General features: G+C 46.4%; 1 protein-coding gene across 1 annotated transcript in view; it reads left to right on the top strand.

The window, feature by feature from the left end:
* Nucleotides 1–7274: 7274 nt before the first annotated feature.
* ndnf (neuron-derived neurotrophic factor) overlaps nucleotides 7275–21423 on the top strand; it is a gene marked incomplete at its 5' end in the record, with an annotated part of 14923 nt that continues 774 nt past the window's right edge. The window contains 6 exons of the mRNA XM_083767743.1: nucleotides 7275–7501; nucleotides 11239–11363; nucleotides 16794–16960; nucleotides 18540–18710; nucleotides 20073–20348; nucleotides 21049–21423. The exon at nucleotides 21049–21423 is cut by the window's right edge and continues 774 nt beyond it. Of these exons, the coding sequence (XP_083623869.1) occupies nucleotides 7275–7501; nucleotides 11239–11363; nucleotides 16794–16960; nucleotides 18540–18710; nucleotides 20073–20348; nucleotides 21049–21423 (1341 nt within the window). The remainder of the gene's footprint in view (nucleotides 7502–11238; nucleotides 11364–16793; nucleotides 16961–18539; nucleotides 18711–20072; nucleotides 20349–21048) is intronic.

Raw genomic sequence — 21423 nt, 5'->3', positions numbered from 1 at the left:
CTATATGACTAAACTAAAATAGACATTTGCTGCCAAAAACAACACTGCATCCACTCCAATGTAAATCAAACTACTGGCTGCTATAGCTGTCCTATAAGTGAGTGAGCCATCCACTCCAATGTAAATCAAACTACAGTAACTACTGGCTTCTATAGCTGTCCTATAACCCATTCTGACCTGAGATCAGATTCATACAAGGTTTCCACTGGACACACACTGGTCTGATTAAACCCATTCTGACCTGAGATCAGATTTAAAAAATGTCAGTCGTTCTTCGATTTTTCAAAAATAGCAGACCTACAAGCTCATATCGCGCCACTCGGTGGCGCGATATGAGCTTGTAGATCTGCTATTTTTCAATAGATAAAGCATAACATGATGCTGACACCAAAATGGGTGCCCGGTAAGAATGGGATAAGTGAGTGAGCCATCCACTCCAACGTACTGTAAATCAAACAAACCGCTCTACCCACAACAAGACAACATGGGAGACGACAGCGACATGACTGTAAATCATCTAAATGTATAGATCACTGCTTATAGAATAGAATAGAGAGCCTTGTTTGACCTGACCGTAGCAGGTCGGCTGTTTGATGGGAGGAGGCGCGTTTTGCGACACCATTGTGTCTTCAGACAAAGTAAACATCTGGCATTATATTAGGGCTTTTTCTTTCTTTCTTTCTTTCTTTCTTTCTTTCTTTCTTTCTTTCTTTCTTTCGGTCTCACTTTCTATCCTAGTGAGGGAACGTGCACGGTGTGACATTCCCACACCGTTCCCAACAGCAGGGATATGGCTTATGCTTTCACACGTGTGAACGTCGAGGAGAGGAGATTATAGCATATCTGTTCGGGAAGGAGATGGAAAAAGGAGGAGGGAGGGGGAGGAAGGGGGGGGGTGATCAGGGCCTAAGAAGAAAGACAGGGAAGTGAAGTGAGAGAGGTCATTAAGAGGACACCCTCTCTCTCTCTCTCTCTCTCTCTCTCTCGGTAAATGGCAGTGAAGTATCTGGCTAATCCTCGGCCATCATTACGCTGATTAAATCTCCAGGGATTTGGCGTGTATTCCCTTCCCTTCCCTTCCCTTCCCTTCCCATCAGCTGCAAATCGATGTGGTCACAGATCAATAGGCTGGGGGGGGGGGGGGGGGGGGGGTGGGGGGGATATGTGAGTCTGTTTCTACCTGAGGCTCTATATCCCCACCGCCGTCTGACCCTTAATCACTGGGTTCTGGTTACTGGTTACTGGCTACTGGCTATGGTCCCTTTATCACTGGCTACTGGCTATGGTCCCTTAATCACTGGCTACTGGCTATGGTCCCTTTATCACTGGCTACTGGCTACTGGCTATGGTCCCTTTATCACTGGCTACTGGCTATGGTCCCTTTATCACTGGCTACTGGCTATGGTCCCTTTATCACTGGCTACTGGTTACTGGCTATGGTCCCTTTATCACTGGCTACTGGTTACTGGCTATGGTCCCTTTATCACTGGCTACTGGCTATGGTCCCTTTATCACTGGTTACTGGCTACTGGCTATGGTCCCTTTATCACTGGCTACTGGCTCTGGTCCCTTTATCACTGGTTACTGGCTACTGGCTATGGTCCCTTTATCACTGGCTACTGGCTATGGTCCCTTTATCACTGGCTACTGGTTACTGGCTATGGTCCCTTTATCACTGGCTACTGGTTACTGGCTATGGTCCCTTTATCACTGGCTACTGGCTATGGTCCCTTTATCACTGGCTACTGGCTATGGTCCCTTTATCACTGGCTACTGGCTACTGGCTACTGGCTATGGTCCTTTTATCACTGGCTACTGGCTATGGTCCCTTTATCACTGGCTACTGGTTACTGGCTATGGTCCCTTTATCACTGGCTACTGGCTATGGTCCCTTTATCACTGGCTACTGGCTATGGTCCCTTTATCACTGGCTACTGGCTACTGGCTACTGGCTATGGTCCTTTTATCACTGGCTACTGGCTATGGTCCCTTTATCACTGGCTACTGGCTATGGTCCCTTTATCACTGGCTACTGGCTATGGTCCTTTTATCACTGGCTACTGGCTATGGTCCCTTTATCACTGGCTACTGGCTATGGTCCCTTTATCACTGGCTACTGGCTACTGGCTACTGGCTATGGTCCTTTTATCACTGGCTACTGGCTATGGTCCCTTTATCACTGGCTACTGGCTACTGGCTACTGGCTATGGTCCTTTTATCACTGGCTACTGGCTATGGTCCCTTTATCACTGGCTACTGGCTATGGTCCCTTTATCACTGGCTACTGGCTACTGGCTACTGGCTATGGTCCTTTTATCACTGGCTACTGGCTATGGTCCCTTTATCACTGGCTACTGGCTACTGGCTACTGGCTATGGTCCTTTTATCACTGGCTACTGGCTATGGTCCCTTTATCACTGGCTACTGGCTATGGTCCCTTTATCACTGGCTACTGGCTATGGTCCCTTTATCACTGGCTACTGGCTACTGGCTATGGTCCATTTATCACTGGCTACTGGCTATGGTCCCTTTATCACTGGCTACTGGCTATGGTCCCTTTATCACTGGCTACTGGCTATGGTCCCTTTATCACTGGCTACTGGCTATGGTCCCTTTATCACTGGCTACTGACTATGGTCCCTTTATCACTGGCTACTGGCTATGGTCCTTTTATCACTGGCTACTGGCTATGGTCCCTTTATCACTGGCTACTGGTTACTGGCTATGGTCCCTTTATCACTGGCTACTGGCTATGGTCCCTTTATCACTGGCTACTGGCTATGGTCCCTTTATCACTGGCTACTGGCTACTGGCTATGGTCCTTTTATCACTGGCTACTGGCTATGGTCCCTTTATCACTGGCTACTGGCTACTGGCTACTGGCTATGGTCCTTTTATCACTGGCTACTGGCTATGGTCCCTTTATCACTGGCTACTGGCTATGGTCCCTTTATCACTGGCTACTGGCTACTGGCTATGGTCCCTTTATCACTGGCTACTGGCTATGGTCCCTTTATCACTGGCTACTGGCTATGGTCCCTTTATCACTGGCTACTGGCTATGGTCCCTTTATCACTGGCTACTGGCTATGGTCCCTTTATCACTGGCTACTGGCTATGGTCCCTTTATCACTGGCTACTGGCTATGGTCCTTTTATCACTGGCTACTGGCTATGGTCCCTTTATCACTGGCTACTGGCTATGGTCCCTTTATCACTGGCTACTGGCTACTGGCTACTGGCTATGGTCCTTTTATCACTGGCTACTGGCTATGGTCCCTTTATCACTGGCTACTGGCTATGGTCCCTTTATCACTGGCTACTGGCTACTGGCTACTGGCTATGGTCCCTTTATCACTGGCTACTGGCTATGGTCCCTTTATCACTGGCTACTGGCTATGGTCCCTTTATCACTGGCTACTGGCTACTGGCTATGGTCCTTTTATCACTGGCTACTGGCTATGGTCCCTTTATCACTGGCTACTGGCTATGGTCCCTTTATCACTGGCTACTGGCTATGGTCCCTTTATCACTGGCTACTGGCTATGGTCCCTTTATCACTGGCTACTGGCTATGGTCCCTTTATCACTGGCTACTGGCTATGGTCCCTTTATCACTGGCTACTGGCTATGGTCCCTTTATCACTGGCTACTGGCTATGGTCCCTTTGTCACTGGCTATGGTCCCTTTATCACTGGCTACTGGCTATGGTCCCTTTATCACTGGGTACTGGGTACTGGGTACTGGTTACTGGTTACTGGTTACTGGCTATGCTCCCTTTATCACTGGTTACTGGCTATGGCTACTGGTTACTGGTTACTGGCTGTGCTCCCTTTATCACTGGTTACTGGCTATGCTGCCTTTACCACTGGTACTGGTTATGCTTCCTTTATCACTGGTTACTGGCTATGCTGCCTTTACCACTGGTACTGGTTATGCTTCCTTTATCACTGGTTACTGGCTATGCTGCCTTTACCACTGGTACTGGTTATGCTTCCTTTATCACTGGTTACTGGCTATGCTGCATGCATGCTTTTATATAGATTCATACTTAGAGTTGTCCCGACTTGTACTTGTACCAGTACAAGTACTTAATTTTGTAGTACTCGCCGATACAAAGTACCGACACGAGTACTTTATTTTACTACTTACCACTTACTTTACCCCCTTTTTCCTCAGAGATGCAGATGGGTCTCCAATCTACACTTGTCAGTTGTCATTTATGGTCAGTTGTCATTTATGTTTGTAGATCGTCTGTTTCTGGTGATTTGCTGCAGTGTTGGGTCAGACTTGACCCAAGGTCCTGTTGCATTCGTTGTCAATTGGATGGTTTGGTATCTCGGGTCAAAGTATCGGGGGCCGGTTCCGAGGACCGAGGGGGGGGGGGGGGGGTGGTATCGGCCTGAGTAACTGATACCAGTATCGGTATCGGAACAACTCTGTTCATACTAAATATTATACCTCCCCCCCCCCCCCCACTCCCCTTCCATTTAAATCTGGTGAATCATATATGTCTGCGTCTGCGACCCCGGGGCAGTCACACTTTCCATTGTCTATCCAATCCTATAACGGTCTAACCTGACGCTGCCAGATCCAAGAAGCTTGCTACACAAGTTTGTTTCACAGCTTATTGGGATCTGGGATCGCGGAAGCAAATTCGATGACGGGGCTGTTCCTTTTTTTCAAGATACTTGGTAGATGATTGGATGGGACCGTCTGTCTATCACCGTGTGGGCGTGCAAACACAACCAATCATATTGACGTGTCTATATAGCTTCACATCCGGTTTCGCCCATGTCCCGCCCTTAGCTCACGCTGATTGGTCCGGTACGGAACAGATTTTTGTCAGCTCAACTGTCTGAGAGATCCCAGATGAATGCTGTGTTGGGGAACATGGTTACCCAATACCGCCCTCATCTGGCAGAGTCAGGTTAATAACGGTCTGCTTTTACACTTTAAAGTGTCAGATGTACTCGCTCAGGGTTGCGCCGTGTGCCTTTCTGGTTATCGCACTCTGCCCCCCCGAGCTGTTCTGTTATCACACTCTGCCCTCCTATAGCTGTTCTGTTATCACACTCTGCCCCCCGAGCTGTTCTGTTATCACACTCTGCCCTCCTAGCTGTTCTGTTATCACACTCTGCCCTGCTGGCTGTTCTGTTATCACACTCTGCCCTCCTAGCTGTTCTGTTATCACACTCTGCCCTGCTAGCTGTTCTGTTATCACACTATGCCCTGCTAGCTGTTCTGTTATCACACTCTGCCCTGCTAGCTGTTCTGTTATCACACTCTGCCCCCCGAGCTGTTCTGTTATCACACTCTGCCCTGCTAGCTGTTCTGTTATCACACTCTGCCCTGCTATAGCTGTTCTGTTATCACACTCTGCCCTGCTATAGCTGTTCTGTTATCACACTCTGCCCTGCTAGCTGTTCTGTTATCACACTCTGCCCCCGAGCTGTTCTGTTATCACACTCTGCCCTGCTAGCTGTTCTGTTATCACACTCTGCCCCCGAGCTGTTCTGTTATCACACTCTGCCCTGCTAGCTGTTCTGTTATCACACTCTGCCCTCCTATAGCTGTTCTGTTATCACACTCTGCCCTCCTAGCTGTTCTGTTATCACACTCTGCCCTGCTAGCTGTTCTGTTATCACACTCTGCCCTCCTATAGCTGTTCTGTTATCACACTCTGCCCTGCTATAGCTGTTCTGTTATCACACTCTGCCCTGCTAGCTGTTCTGTTATCACACTCTGCCCCCCGAGCTGTTCTGTTATAACACTCTGCCCCCCGAGCTGTTCTGTTATCACACTCTGCCCTGCTAGCTGTTCTGTTATCACACTCTGCCCTGCTAGCTGTTCTGTTATCACACTCTGCCCTGCTAGCTGTTCTGTTATCACACTCTGCCCTGCTAGCTGTTCTGTTATCACACTCTGCCCTGCTAGCTGTTCTGTTATCACACTCTGCCCTCCTATAGCTGTTCTGTTATCACACTCTGCCCTCCTATAGCTGTTCTCTTATCACACTCTGCCCTCCTATAGCTGTTCTGTTATCACACTCTGCCCTCCTATAGCTGTTCTGTTATCACACTCTGCCCTCCTAGCTGTTCTGGAGGTTATGATGAAAGTGGAGAAAAGCTGACGCTACTATCTCGACATAATACTTTTATTTTGTAAAGTAAACAGAAATAAGAAGTGACACAAGATAAACTATAACTGCCAGTGCCAACCAAGTACAATTTAAAACTTGATCTCAGAACCAAAATACTGCTGATGTAGAATAATATGATGTGTTTTAGTGGATTGGAAGAGAGAGAGAGAGAGAGAGAGAGAGAGACATCCATAAAGTACACTGTGTGGACTTTTTAATTCCAATTTTTAACGGATGAAATAATTGCTCTGGACACATTGTCTCTGGGCCAAACCAACAGCACACTGAGTTTTGAGACAAAATATGATACAAAACTAAACATAAAGACAGAAAACACACGTGATTATAATGCCGTCTGAATATGACTGCAAACCACAGACAGACATGCACGCAACACAGGCCAGGTTCCCACTTCAAACCCTGGGGGCTCCCCCAGAGTTAATTTCGAAGTGTCCTTTCCTCCAACCTCTGTGTATGAATGTGTGTGTGAATGGATGAATGTATAATGTATGTAAAGTGTATGTGAAGCTATAATCTATAAATGTACCAAGTCTCTGTATGTATACAGTAGGTATACGTCTGTAATCCACGTAACTCGGAAACCGTTCGCCCGCCGACTTCAACTTCGACACACAGGGGAGTGCAGTGCCCGGCCTTGAGTCGGTCGGACCCACGCGTGTCCAGAACCGCTTGTCCAAAAGCCTCTGCCCGGGCTCCGGACAGAGCCCAAATGACCCAATAAATCACCCCTATATCTCCATATATGGAGCTGGCCTGTTCACAATTTTGCATTTTCAAACGTGCATCGTTCCAAAGTCAAAGTGGTGCGATTAGTAACACGTTACCACAGTGAAATGTGTTCTCCGCATTTGACCCATCTCTTGTTAGTTGATTTGACCCCCCCCCCCCCAATCCAACCCCATTGATGCTGAGTCCGAGCAGGGAGGCATTCATGGGTCCCATTTTTACAGTCTTTGGTTATATGACCCGGCCGGGGATCGAACCCCCGACCTCCCGGTTTCAGGGCGGTCACTCTTAACCACAAGGCCACTGAGCTGGTTCAAGTATAGGCCAGTGCCCAGCATTTTGTCCTTATAGTCACATTAAGTGTTGTGTTTCCTTAATTCCCTCCAGGATGAGGCTGTGCAGCAGAGGAGCTGTGGAGGTGTGGAGGACCGTGGCCCTGGTGGGGTCTCTGCTGCTGCTGCTGCTGCTGGGGGCCGCGTCGGGCCAGAAGCTGCCCACGCGTGACGAGGGGCTCTTCCAGATGCAGATCAGAGACAAGACGCTGTTCCACGACTCCTCGGTCATACCCGACGGAGCCGAGATCAGCGGCTACCTGTTCAGGGACACGCCCAAAAGGTGAGCGTTGGCGAGGGGGGGCAGAAATATATACGAGACGAGACGAAGCGGCTCGCATCGCAGCGTCGGGATCCTTTTGGGACATACGGTCGTTCTCAACCTGTCCTTAACCCCTTTTGGTGTTAGCGTCGTGTTATGCTTTATAGCTATTGGAAAATATCAGATCTACAAGCTCGTAGCGCGCCACTCGGTGGCGCGCTACGAGCTTGTAGATCTGATATTTTTGAAAAATCGACTGACGACTGACATAGAAACATAGCTTTTTCAGAAAACTGTCAGGATGTAGAAGACATTTTTGAGTGGTGCAACCACTCCTACATCCAGGAATGTCCGTATGTATCATGTATCATGTATCCGTCTTGAGCACGAGTGGTGTGCGCATGCGTGAAACCAGCAATGGCCAGCAATATCCGCGCGTGTGTGTACAATGCGCGTGCGTGCCTCACATCTTGTGGTAAATAAATAGCGTCAATGCTAGCGAGCTAAAATATAGCCATCCTTGCTCTAGAAAGCACCAATGTTTCCATCTAGACCACCGGATAATCAGCAAAGACCTCCGAACATCGCGCTAATTGACCAAACCATGGAGAGCTCCGTAGATTAGGAGTTATTGAAGCTTTTAGTCTGCCTGTATAATGGGAGGTGGACGGCAGCTCGCATGCGCAATCCGGTCTAGGTACGCTAAAGAAGGAAAGGCCGACGGATTGATATCCATAAGAGAGAGAGAGAGAGAGAGAGAGAGAGAGAGAGAGAGGAGTTGCACCACTCGGTTCACACAGGTGTGATTTTATTTATCTGATCTCAGGTCAAAATGGATTAAATAGGGTTACTTTCCGCGGTGAATTCAATTCCTGGAGATATTTTTGAAAATGAAAAAAACTAAACAAACATATTCCAGTACTGGAAAAAGGTTTGGAATGTATCTGGCCTGGAAATTGGGTTAAATATTCTTGAAAAGTTTGGGGAAATTCATTTGTAAAATGTGTGGGAAAACCCTGCTTTAAATTATACGGTTTTGAGAACCTCTGGTATTGTATAATTGTATAATTGTATAGCAGAGACAGTGAAAAGTCCACATAAGCTCAGACAGTGTGAACAAAACGATATAGAACCGATTCTATTTTCAGAGCGCCAAACCAAACATAAAATGACTTTGTCTTTTATGTTCTTTTGGATCTATCTTCTCCACTAGTTTTTATTTGTTGTTGGAATTGTCAATATGGTTCAGTTTTAGTCATCACGGCATAGTTTTTTTATTTAGTTTTAGTATAGTGCAGTGTTGTTTTTGGCAGCTAATTTCTATTTTAGTTTAGTCATAGTCTTTGGACTGAAACTTTAGTTTTAGTCACATTTTAGTCGCGTTGTGAGCTTGTAGATCGGCTATTTTCAGCATGCCACCAAGTGTAAAATTACTGGATCTCTTGTCCACTATAGTCCCTTCCTAACATTCTAGTCTAGTTTTTATTTGTCGACGAAATAGTCAGTATATTTAGTCTTGGTTTTAGTCATCGTAGCTTAGTTTTCATTTAGTTTCCATTTGTTTTTGTCAGTGAAAATAGGTAGTCGACGAACATTTTTCGTCTTAGTTTTAGTCGACGAAAACGACACTGGTATAGCGGCCGGCGAACATCTTTCATCATAGTTGTAGAAGTCGACAAAATCAACACTGCTGACCAACCTAAGCTGTTATATTCTTAGATTTCATAGTGTGTTTGTGAGTCTCCTGAACGCCTACCTAAGCTGTTTTTAGATTTCATAGTGTATTTGTGAGTGTCTTAAACGCCTACCTAAGCTGTTTTTAGATTTCATAGTGTATTTGTGAGTGTCTTAAACGCCTACCTAAGCTGTTTTTAGATTTCATAGTGTATTTGTGAGTGTCTTAAACGCCTACCTAAGCTGTTTTTAGATTTCGTAGTGTGTTTGTGAGTGTCCGGGGGCTTTGTAGCGATCGTCCGAGATATTACCGGCACTCGCACTTGCATTACACGGTCGTGTCGACTCAGCTGTAAACGGTTAGAGGAACACATTAGACCTGTTGATGGTCTCCTTTACTGTAAATAGATAGGAAGCGTCACCCCCCCCCCCCCCCCCCCCCGCCCATCCCTACTGTAACATGAAACGATATGTTGACGTGAAAATAAATAATTGATGTGAAAGTCGTGTCGGTGGAATTGACCGTCTGCCAGCTTGGCGAGCAGGCCAAGGTCATATCGCCTCTTTGAGAGAGAGAGAGAGAGAGAGAGAGAGAGAGAGAGAGAGAGAGAGACAGACAGACAGACTTTAATTCAATTAAATTGCTGGTACTTGTCGCAAAAGTTTTGATACCACTATACAAGTGAATGCAAAGCATTGAAATATAACTTTCAACTCTCTAGAGTTTATACTAACTTCTCCTGTATGGATGTATAACTGTGTCTGACAGTCAGAACATGCACATTTGTTTCATAGTTTCATAAGATAGGATTCCCTCAAAGTGTTAATGTAACACAGCTCTTTACTCTTTTTCTTTTCATTCCTATTTATAATCAATATCTATTTGTACCGACATTGTTTTATATTGATTGTTTTGTTCCACTTTCGCTTTGGCAATGTAAACGTATGTTTTCTCATGCCAATAGAGTTCCTTTGAATCTCTCTCTGAGAGAGAGACAGAGAGAGAGAGAGGGAGAGAGAGAGAGAGAGAGGGGGTAAATATTGCTGCATGCACTAGCATAACAGTCCCATGTTAATAATGCCGGATAACTGTAATATTTCCCTAGAACACACTGGAGAACTTATGACATGTTAATGTGATAATAATGACGTTGTGCTCACAGCGTGAACATGGTGCTACATGAAACTAAGTCCTTCTGCGTTGTGTGTTACATGGAACTAAGTCCTCCTGCGTCGTGTGTTACATGGAACTAAGTCCTCCTGCGCTGTGTGTTACATGGAACTAAGTCCTCCTGCGTCGTGTGTTACATGGAACTAAGTCCTCCTGCGTCGTGTGTTACATGGAACTAAGTCCTCCTGCGTTGTGTGTTACATGTAACTAAGTCCTCCTGCGTTGTGTGTTACATGAAACTTAAGTCCTGTGCCATGTGTTACATGGAACTAAGTCCTCCTGCGCTGTGTGTTACATGAAACTAAGTCCTCCTGCGTCGTGTGTTACATGGAACTAAGTCCTCCTGCGTCGTGTGTTACATGGAACTAAGTCCTCCTGCGTTGTGTGTTACATGTAACTAAGTCCTCCTGCGTTGTGTGTTACATGGAACTAAGTCCTTCTGCCTTGTGTGTTACATGAAACTAAGTCCACTCCTCCTGCGTTGTGTGTTACATGTAACTAAGTCATCCTGCGTCGTGTGTTACATGGAACTAAGTCCTCCTGCGTCGTGTGTTACATGGAACTAAGTCCTCCTGCGTCGTGTGTTACATGGAACTAAGTCCTCCTGCGTCGTGTGTTACATGGAACTAAGTCCTCCTGCATCGTGTGTTACATGGAACTAAGTCCTCCTGTGTTGTGTGTTACATGTAACTAAGTCCTCCTGCGTTGTGTGTTACATGAAACTTAAGTCCTGTGCCATGTGTTACATGGAACTAAGTCCTCCTGCGCTGTGTGTTACATGAAACTAAGTCCTCCTGTGCTATGTGTTACATGAAACTAAGTCCTCCTGCGTTGTGTGTTACATGAAACTAAGTCCTCCTGCGTCGTGTGTTACATGGAACTAAGTCCTCCTGCGTTCTGCGTTTCTCTGCAGGTACTACTTTGTGGTGGAGGAGGACAACACGCCGCTGTCCGTCACGGTGACGCCCTGCGACGCTCCTCTGGAGTGGAAGCTGACGCTGCAGGAGCTGCCCGAGGAGAGGAGTGGAGAGGCCTCAGGTACTGTATACATGACACCATACTGTACATGTAAATGACACCATGTTAAACTCTACTGTATACTGAGCTGCCAGAGGAGAGGAGTGGAGAGGCCTCAGGAACTGTACACCATACTGTACATGTACATGTAAATGACACCATGTTAAAACAGTTTGACTGCCGCTAATTGTTTAATCCAGGGTACGATGCATGCTTTTTACGACATTCCCGCCTTTTGTTTTATGTGTTTTAATCCGCCGTATTGTAATAATTAAAAAGAAACTCCGTCTTTGCCGCGGAGCTGGAGACTAGATGGTTTCGTTTTGATGACGAAACCGGAAATCAACACATGCTGTGGGCTGCTAGGGCTTCTGGGAAATTGAGGCCAATGCAAATGAACGGGGTACAACGCCTCATGGAGGAGGGTCTTGTGGGGCGGTCTTCCGGGCGCACCAAGATGGCGGGTGGTGCGATCGTTCATAACAAACGGAGCAACCTTTTTTCACGGATCAAAAGCCCAAATAATTCAGCGTATGCTCTAAAGGTAATGCAACAATCTCGGCAGCGTAGGGTATTTGATTAAAATGCGGCTTACGCCTTTTCTGGAGTCAAACTGTTAACCCATTTAGGCCTGACCTCAATTTTTTTTAAAGAAATCTTCTAAATCCTCCAGTTTTCTGAAATAAATACTTTCACGATTTAAAAGAAAATAGCAGACCTACAAGCTCGTAGCGCGCCACTCGGTGGCGCGCTACGAGCTTGTAGATCTGCTATTTTCCAATAGCTAAATTATAACTTAATGTTTAAAACGCCAAAAGGGGTTCCCGCCACAAAATGGGTTAAACTCTACTGTACAGTATATATATATATACTGTACTTATGAGCTGCCAGAGAAGAGGAGTGGAGAGGCCTCAGGTACTGTACATGATTACACCATGTTAAACTCTACTGTATTTACTGTACTTACTACTTACGGTAGTTGACCAGTGGAGAGGTCTCGGGTACAAACATTTGCGGCAAAGACTTGGTCTTGTCCGTGGCACATTTTGGATTTTTCTTTTTTTTTACACACACACATTGTAATGCTCTTATTTTGATCATAAGAGCCAATTACTGAATGCCAATAAGTCTCCAGGCTTTCTTCAGAATATGTATACTTATTGTATACTTACTACGACACTATAATGTCAAAATTTTTGTTTCTCAATTATTTTTTTTTTTGCAAGGAACCACCCTTATCGACTCTGAGAGTGTATACATACAGTACAAATGGAACCAGATGGACCCGTAATACAGAGCTGTTATATGGTCATTCAGGCCTACAGTAGCTCCTCCTAAAAGCCAGCATGGCTCTGATGACCTGCTGGACACGAGGAAGTGAAGGAGTCCTCAGAGTGAAGGAGAAGGAGACGTTCTGACCACTTAAACTCACGCTGTGTATACTTAGCTGACCAGAGGAGTCCCCTCGGGGGTCTGATCCTATATAGAGGCCCCCTTGATGTTCTATCCCTCCACACTAAACGTCTGCAACCCGGAGAAAAACAGCCGATCTACAAGCTCTCAGTCAACACCTCACATTGCATGTGACATGTTTGGTGAGCTTGTAGATCGGCTTTTTTGTTGTTGTTGTTCACCCCAGAATAAGCGACACTTTGAGGGATTTGAGGGCTCAGGTGATCGACATTATACACACACAGGACTGGAAGCGGTTTTAACCCCTTTTGGTCGGGAACCCCTTTTGGTGTTATGTTATGCTTTAGCTATTGAAAAATAGCAGATCTACAAGCTCGTAGCGCGCCACCGAGTGGCGCGCTACGAGCTTGTAGATCTGCTATTTTTTTGAAAAATCAAAGAACGGCTGACATAGAAATGACTTTTTCAGAAAACTGTCAGGATTTAGAAGACATTTGTAGAATCGTTCCCAGGTCTAAATGGGTTAATTACACCCGCGGACACACACACACACACGCACACACACACGCACGCGTGCATGCATGCGCACACACACACACACGCAATTACACCTACTCAGTGTGTTTTGGTGGGGTTTAATTAGGCTGCTGAGTCTGGCCCGGGGACCACTTAGGATGTCTGGGCCGGACCACGGGACAGACAGACGGCTATAATCTAAGGGACAGGCTCCGCCCACAGCTCTCTAATCTAAGGGACAGGCTCCGCCCACAGCTCTCTAATCTAAGGGACAGGCTCCGCCCACATCCCCCCCCCCCCCCCCCCCCGAATCAGGACCCATTTACGTCCCTTTACTTAAACCCTGCCCCGCCCCGAGGCTGTTCCCCCTCGCTTCAAAGTCACACCCACCCACTCTGTCTCCGTGTGGAGGAGGAGGAGGCTGCGGTGACCGAATGCTCGCCTTAAAACACACGCTCACCCTCGTTACGATATCCCCTCAACCCCCTCGTCGACCTCACACACCGACCACCTCCTCGCTGGGGGCGGTTCTTGTACTTAGTTTTTACTGAGAATAAGGTTAGAAGTAAATATACGTTTAGGGTTAGGCACAGTTCTACTGGGGTTAAGATTAGGAATAGGGTTCGGTGTGTGTGTGCGTGTGTGCGTGTGCGTGCGCGTGCGCATGTGTGTGTGTGCAGATAGCATGTCATTATTGATGTGGTATTCTATAGTGTTATAGTTTCATTGTACAGATATTCTACTGTTAGACGGATGAGGGTCTCAGTTTACTTATATGATCCTTGATGACTATTTCAATGCATTTGATGCATTTCCTTGTGCTGTTCTTGCTTACTGTAAATCGCTTACAGATTAAGAGCGTCTGCTAAATGCCTATATTGTAAAGTGTGTCAGAGAGAGGGAGGGAGAGAGAGACATGGTTCAGGTCACATATCCTGAAATGATTTATTAACCCATTTAGGCCTGAAAAAAAGTCTTCTAAATCCTGACAGTTATCTGAAATACCTATATTTCTAGGCCTACTGTATATATCACTCAATATTTCATGTCAAGGACCCCAAAAATGATCTGTAATTGGCCTCCGAGACCCCCCCATCTGAAAATATATTGTTCCAGGGGACCCTCCAGAAGCAAAGATTTGAGTTAAAAACGTTCGTTCTGAAAAAATACATTCCAAATTTGAGGCACATTTTCACGATTAAAAAAAAATAGCAGACCTACAAGTTCGTAGCGCGCCACTCGGTGGCGCGCTACGAGCTTGTAGATCTGCTATTTTTCAATAGCTAAAGTACAACATAATGCTAACACCAAAAGGGGTTCCCGTTCAGAATGGGTTAAGTAATGATGGGGTTGAAGACGCGCTCGTCCGTCTAGACCGGTGGGAAGGATTCAGCACCATTCGTGAGCATCGTGACAACAATCAGACGCCATAAGCTCGCTAGATGGTAAATGGTGCATTTATATATATATATCGACCTTTATCCAAGGCGCTTTACAGATAGACTGTGCATTATACATTCACCCATTCACACACACCCATTCACACATCGATGGCAGTGGAAACCATGCAAGGCACCAACAACCAGCACATCAGGAGCAATTAGGGGTTCAGTGTCTTTGCTCAAGGACACTTGGACACTAACTCTGGGGGAGCCAACTGGCAACCTTGCGGTTACCATCCAGCCACTCTGCCCCTGAGCCCCCCCCCCCCCCCACCCCCCTCCTCCCACAGACGGAGTGACACAGCCAGCGCCCGGCGGCCTTCCTTCCACGCTTAACGAGGAACTCTCTAATTGGATAAATACATGTAACTCCCCCGTTCCTCTCTTCCTGTGTTTGCCCACGCTGCTCTCTCTCTCTCTCTCTCTCTCTCTCTCTCTCTCTCTCTCTCTCTTTGCTGAAACGTCCCCGACTGGGAGCAGATCTTTTTTAGAGCAGCACTCTCTCCGGTCGACTAACATAATATTATGGCTCCTCTGCTAAGCTGAACTATAAGAGCCAAGACTGTCTCCTCTACCTGGAGGAGGAACACAAGGAGCTCCTTTGAGAGCTCCTTTGAGAGGACGACGGTGAATACGAGGCCTGTGATGTTTAGGGATGTTTGCAGTGAAAACAGGGCCGCGGGGGGCTCGTCGAGGGGGCTAATCGTCCGCCAGGCTTGGGGGGGGAGCAGGCGCGATTAGCACTCGTGGGGTGGATGCGTGCGTTCTCCTCTCCAGTCTCATTTAAAAGGAGAAAGTGGTTTTCATTTAATATCTCCTATCGTATGGCTCAATGTTGCACTTTGTCTTAGTCGGTCAGTTTTTACTTTTGGGTACATTTTACATAATTATGTATATGGCTTGTTCCCATTATATTACTGTAGGTTTATTTTGCCACTAGAATACTCTAGTTTTAGAATAATCTGCCAATTACATATATTTTGAGGGGTCCTTGACATGAAATAGTTTTAGAACGACACAGAAACAGGTTTTGCAGAATATTTCTCCCTGGTCTAAACTCTAACCATGTCTTCTTGTGTTTCTCCCTGGTCTAAACTAACCATGTCTTCTTGTGTTTTTCTCCCTGGTCTAAACTCTAACCATGTCTTCTTGTTTTTCTCCCTGGTCTAAACTCTAACCATGTCTTCTTGTGTTTTTCTCCCTGGTCTAAACTCTAACCATGTCTTCTTGTTTTTCTCCCTGGTCTAAACTCTAACCATGTCTTCTTGTTTTTCTCCCTGGTCTAAACTCTAACCATGTCTTGTGTTGTGTTGTGTTTTTCTCCCTGGTCTAAACTAACCATGTCTTCTTGTGTTTGTCTCCCTGGTCTAAACTAACCATGTCTTCTTGTGTTTCTCCCTGGTCTAAACTCTAACCATGTCTTCTTGTGTTTTTCTCCCTGGTCTAAACTCTAACCATGTCTTCTTGTGTGTTTCTCCCTGGTCTAAACTAACCATGTCTTCTTGTGTTTGTCTCCCTGGTCTAAACTAACCATGTCTTCTTGTGTTTTTCTCCCTGGTCTAAACTCTAACCATGTCTTCTTGTGTTTGTCTCCCTGGTCTAAACTAACCATGTCTTCTTGTGTTTTTCTCCCTGGTCTAAACTCTAACCATGTCTTCTTGTGTTTTTCTCCCTGGTCTAAACTAACCATGTCTTCTTGTGTTTGTCTCCCTGGTCTAAACTCTAACCATGTCTTCTTGTGTTTGTCTCCCTGGTCTAAACTAACCATGTCTTCTTGTGTTTGTCTCCCTGGTCTAAACTCTAACCATGTCTTCTTGTGTTTGTCTCCCTGGTCTAAACTAACCATGTCTTCTTGTGTTTGTCTCCCTGGTCTAAACTCTAACCATGTCTTGTGTTGTGATGGGTTTTTCTCCCTGGTCTAAACTAACCATGTCTTCTTGTGTTTGTCTCCCTGGTCTAAACTAACCAGGTCTTCTTGTGTTGTGTTTTTCTCCCTGGTCTAAACTAACCATGTCTTCTTGTGTTTGTCTCCCTGGTGTAAACTAACCAGGTCTTCTTGTGTTTGTCTCCCTCCCTGTAGGAGAGCCTGAGCCTCTAGAGGAGCAGAAGCAGCAGGTGACGGTGGACGAAGGAACGGAGCTGTTCTCCTACAAAGGCAACGACGTGGAGTCCTACGTGGCCTCCAGCACGCCCTCCGGCCTCTACCAGCTGGAGCTGCTGTCCACCGAGAAGGACAGCAACTTCAAGGTACGTTTACCCATTCTGACCTGAGATCAGATTCCTATACGAGGTTTCCACTGGACACACACTGGTCTTGATGAACCCATTCTGACCCGAGATCAGATTCTAAAAAATGTCAGTCGTTCTTCGATTTTTCAAAAATAGCAGACCTACAAGCCCGTAGCGCGCCACTCGGTGGCGCGCTATGAGCTTGTAGATCTGCTATTTTTCAATAGCTAAAGCATAACATGATGCTAACCCCAAAAGGGGTTCCCGTTCAGAATGGGTTAAGCTGCTGTCTGTCCACCCAGAAGGACAGCAACTTCAAGGTACAGTTCACTAGGATAGACCAAAGCGTCAAACAAAAATAGGTTTAGGGTTGTTCATTGAATAAACGAGAAATGTGGTCATTTGTGGGCGTGACACATGCGTATAGCATGGAACGCGTGCAGCATTTAAACAGGCCACGGCATGAAATTACATTTGGCGAGCCAGCGAGGTCATCTAAGGTCATCGCCACACGCACAATCGTGTAGCCTAGCGGCTGAGGTGGTCAAAGAGCACGTGAGGTGGATGGCAGTGTGATCCAGGGGGTTGTGGACCCAGACAGCAGACTAGGCCTGTCAAAAAAATATCGATTCGAGTTAGAATCGCAATTCTAATGCCGTCCGATTCAGAATCGATTCTCATTTTCCTTTTTTTTTCTTCTTTTTTTTTTTTTCTTTTTTTCTTGCACAAATGTACCTGTGCATGCAATGCATTATGGCCTGGGTTTCTGCATAGTGCATTTACTACCAGCTAAGCTAAGCCTGCCAATTGTATTTATTTTACACCTGTTTTAATACTAATGTATTGTTCTGGTATTGAGTGAGAAGATATTTTGTAACTTTTGTACTGGTTCAAATTTGTGCAAGCTAAATAAAATGAGACATGTTCTTACTCTTGGATTTAACCTTTGTGTGTTTAAATCATTCAGTTGATAAAACCTTTACAATTATACAAGCTTTTTACTAAATGTACTCTGCTTTCATGCCAGAAGACTGGAGTAGATCATGCTAAAATTCAATGTAATTGTTTTTAATAAAAAACTGCTTTAGAATCGAAAAGAAAATCTTTTTTGAATCGAGAATCGGAAAAATCGAAAAGATCGTTTTTGAATCGAATCGTCACCCCAATAATCGGAATCGAATCGAATCGTGGGACACCTAAAGATTTGCAGCCCTAGAGCAGATACTTTGGCTTAGGGGGGGTCTTAATGTACATGTCATTTATTTTGTTTTCTAACCAACTATGATGATGATGATTTCTAACTCTAAATAAATGATGCTTTTGGTGTTATAGCATTACGTTATGCTTTAGCTATTGAAAAATAGCAGATCTACAAGCTCATAGCTACATGAGCTACATAGCTCATAGCTACGAGCTTGTAGGTCTGCTATTTTTGAAAAATCGAAGAACGACTGACATTTTTTTTTGAATCTGATCTCAGGTCAGAATGGGTTAATAGAGCCTTGTATTGAACTGTACTTTCCTGTGCTTTTATTCTGAAAACCGTTAACACCAGTCTTCCCATGGATCCCCCCCCCTCCCCCCCCCCCCCCCCCAGGTGTACGCCACCACCACGCCGGAGTCCGACCAGCCGTACCCGGAGCTTCCGTACGACCCGCGGGTGGACGTGACGGCGTTGGGCCGCACCACGGTCACCCTGGCCTGGAAGCCCACGCCCACCGGAGTCCTGATGGGGCAGCCCGTCAACTACTGCCTGGTCATCAACAAGGTAGGCGCTAGGCACCGCTAGAGGCACCTCAGGTCAACGCACCTGTCCGCCCAAACCACACCAAAGGGTCACCATGTAGCCTCGGTATACCAGGCTTTCATTTTTGTTGGTGCAAAAAATTTAAAGCCTGGAGGAACGCATTGGCCGCTCTGGTCTAAAAGTGGGAGGAGTCAACCCTTCCGGGTGGGCGTCGCTCCAAATGATGTGATGTAGTGCTGCACTAGGGGGGGGGGGGGGGGGGAGAGGAGGGGGCCGGGGGTGACGGACAGATCGATGAGATCCAATCAGGGCGTGCGCAAATTTGAGCCGCGACCCGCCCCCCTCTAGACCAGAAACCTAACCCGTTAGCTCAGGCTATAGTCACCATGCAACTGGTGTGTTTTGATCTTAAAGATGGAGTGCCACAATTTTTTTCATGTGTCTATGAGGTGACAGTACTTCATTAGACACCCTGGAGTCGTTTTGATGTGCATATGGTGTATTAAATTTGTATTTAGGGTTTCTTCCTGGAGGCTGAACCCTTGACAGTCAAACGGAGCCAATGAAATAAACAGTAATACAGTGACATCACACTATCAGCCCCTCCCCTAACCCCTCCCCCTTTATCATACAACTACAGCTGTGGGTGTGGCTTCAGTTCAGGTGGATCACCACCCATCACCGCCCACCAGGCAAACCAGGCATACTTAATGAACTGGTGGGCGTGTCCACATAAAAGCATGACTTTAACAAATACTGTACACTTTTTGGAAAAAGTTCTTCCTCCTTATATTATAATAATACCTGATGATCTTGTTTTAGGGTGAAAAAGAATGGTGGCACTCCGTCTTTAAAAGGTCACAGCGCTTTCTCTGTCGCCAGCCCCCCTAGGCTGTGGGACATCATCTCTATATATCATCATTCTATATCATTCTCTATATTAGAACTTCCCCCTCCATTGACGTTTAAAAAATACAGGCTAAAAAACCCATTATTAAAAACATTATCATTATAAAGATGATCACTTTAGTTTGCTTGTAAATGTGCTCCTACTGATGAGATGTTCTGTACAGCACTTTGGTATAATGAAATGTTTTTTTAACCCATTCTGAACGGGCACCCATTTTGGTGTCAGCATCATGTCATGCTTTAGCTATTGAAAAATAGCAGATCTACAAGCTCGTATCGCGCCACCGAGTGGCGCGATACGAGCTTGTAGGTCTGCTATTTTTGAAAAATCGAAGAACGACTGACATTTTTAGAATCTGATCTCGGGACAGAATGGGTTAATCAGACACAGTGTGCGTGTCCAGTGGAAACCTCGTATGAATCTGATCTCAGGTCAGAATGGGTTCATTTCATTTCATTTCATCTCATTTGCAGGAGCACAACTTTAAGAGCATGTGCGCGGCCGAGGCCAAGATGACGGGCGGGGAGGACGAGGCCTTCATGCCCGGCATGCCCAAGCCGGGCCGCGACTTCAGCCCGTTCGACTTCGCCCACTTCGGCTTCGTGCCGTCGGACCACCACGGCCACAACAACAACAACGAGTTCGCCATGAGGGACCCGCGGGGGCTGACCAGCAACAAGATCTCCCGGGGCGGCGGCGGCGGCGGCTACGCCAACGCCAAGCCCCGGGCATCGCCCGACATCCTGAAGGTACGTCGTTTATCAGGATGCCCGTTAGCTAGTCACACATTTTAACCCCTTTTGGTGTTGGCATTATGTTATACTCTAGCTATTGAAAAATAGCAGATATACAAGCTCGTAGCGCGCCACCGAGTGGCGCGCTACGAGCTTGTAGGTCCGCTATTTTTTCTTTATCGAAGAACGACTGACATAGAAACATAGCTTTTTCAGAAAACTGTCAGGATGTAGAAAACATTTTTAGAATCTGATCAAAATGGGTTAACAAAGACATTTCTTACAATTGTTCACAATCACGATCTATCTATATATAAATGCACCAAGTGTGCATGTGTACGTCTGTAATCCACGTAACTCGAGCGCCGGGATTTCTTTCAAAATAGCAGCTTGGGTTGCCGCGCAGATATGGCAACTTTTACTCTGAAAGCCCCAAAACCGGGAGAAATAATGTTGCTTGCTTACCTCGCTATGATTACGATAAAGTCGCTGGATAATATCCCTCGCGTTCATATTTTGAACGAGAGGCATGTGTTGAAGACCTTAGTATTTACATCTGGTCAAAACCACTCGCCGCTTCACCTCCCAATGTATGAATGAATGAACCGTTGTAAAGCGCTTTAAGCACTTGGAAAAGCGCCATGAAAATGCAAATTCATTATCATCATTATTACAGTTAACGCTCGTCTCTTAACGTCTCGTTGTCTCGTACCAGGTGTGCATCGGCAACAAGAACATCTTCACCGTGTCCGAGCTGAAGCCCGACACGCAGTACTACTTCGACGTGTTCGCCGTCAACGCCGCCACCAACACCAGCACGGCGTACGTGGGCACCTTCGCGCGCACCAAGGAGGAGGCGCGGCAGAAGACGCTGGAGCTCAAGGACGGCAAGGTGACGGACGTCTTCGTCAAGCGCCGGGGAAGCAAGTTCCTGCGCTTCGCGCCCGTCTCCTCGCACCAGCGGCTCACGCTCTTCGTGCACGCCTGCCTGGCGGAGGCCGTCCAGGTGCAGGTGCGCCGCGACGGCAAGCTCCTCCTCTCGCAGAACGTGGAGGGCGTGCGGCAGTTCGCGCTGCGCGGCAAGCCCAAG

This window comes from Protomyctophum parallelum (assembly GCF_964188405.1).
Source record: "Protomyctophum parallelum genome assembly, chromosome: 6".
In the NCBI taxonomy this organism is placed as follows: Eukaryota; Metazoa; Chordata; class Actinopteri; order Myctophiformes; family Myctophidae; genus Protomyctophum; species Protomyctophum parallelum.
This window is presented reverse-complemented; position numbering and strand designations above follow the sequence as displayed.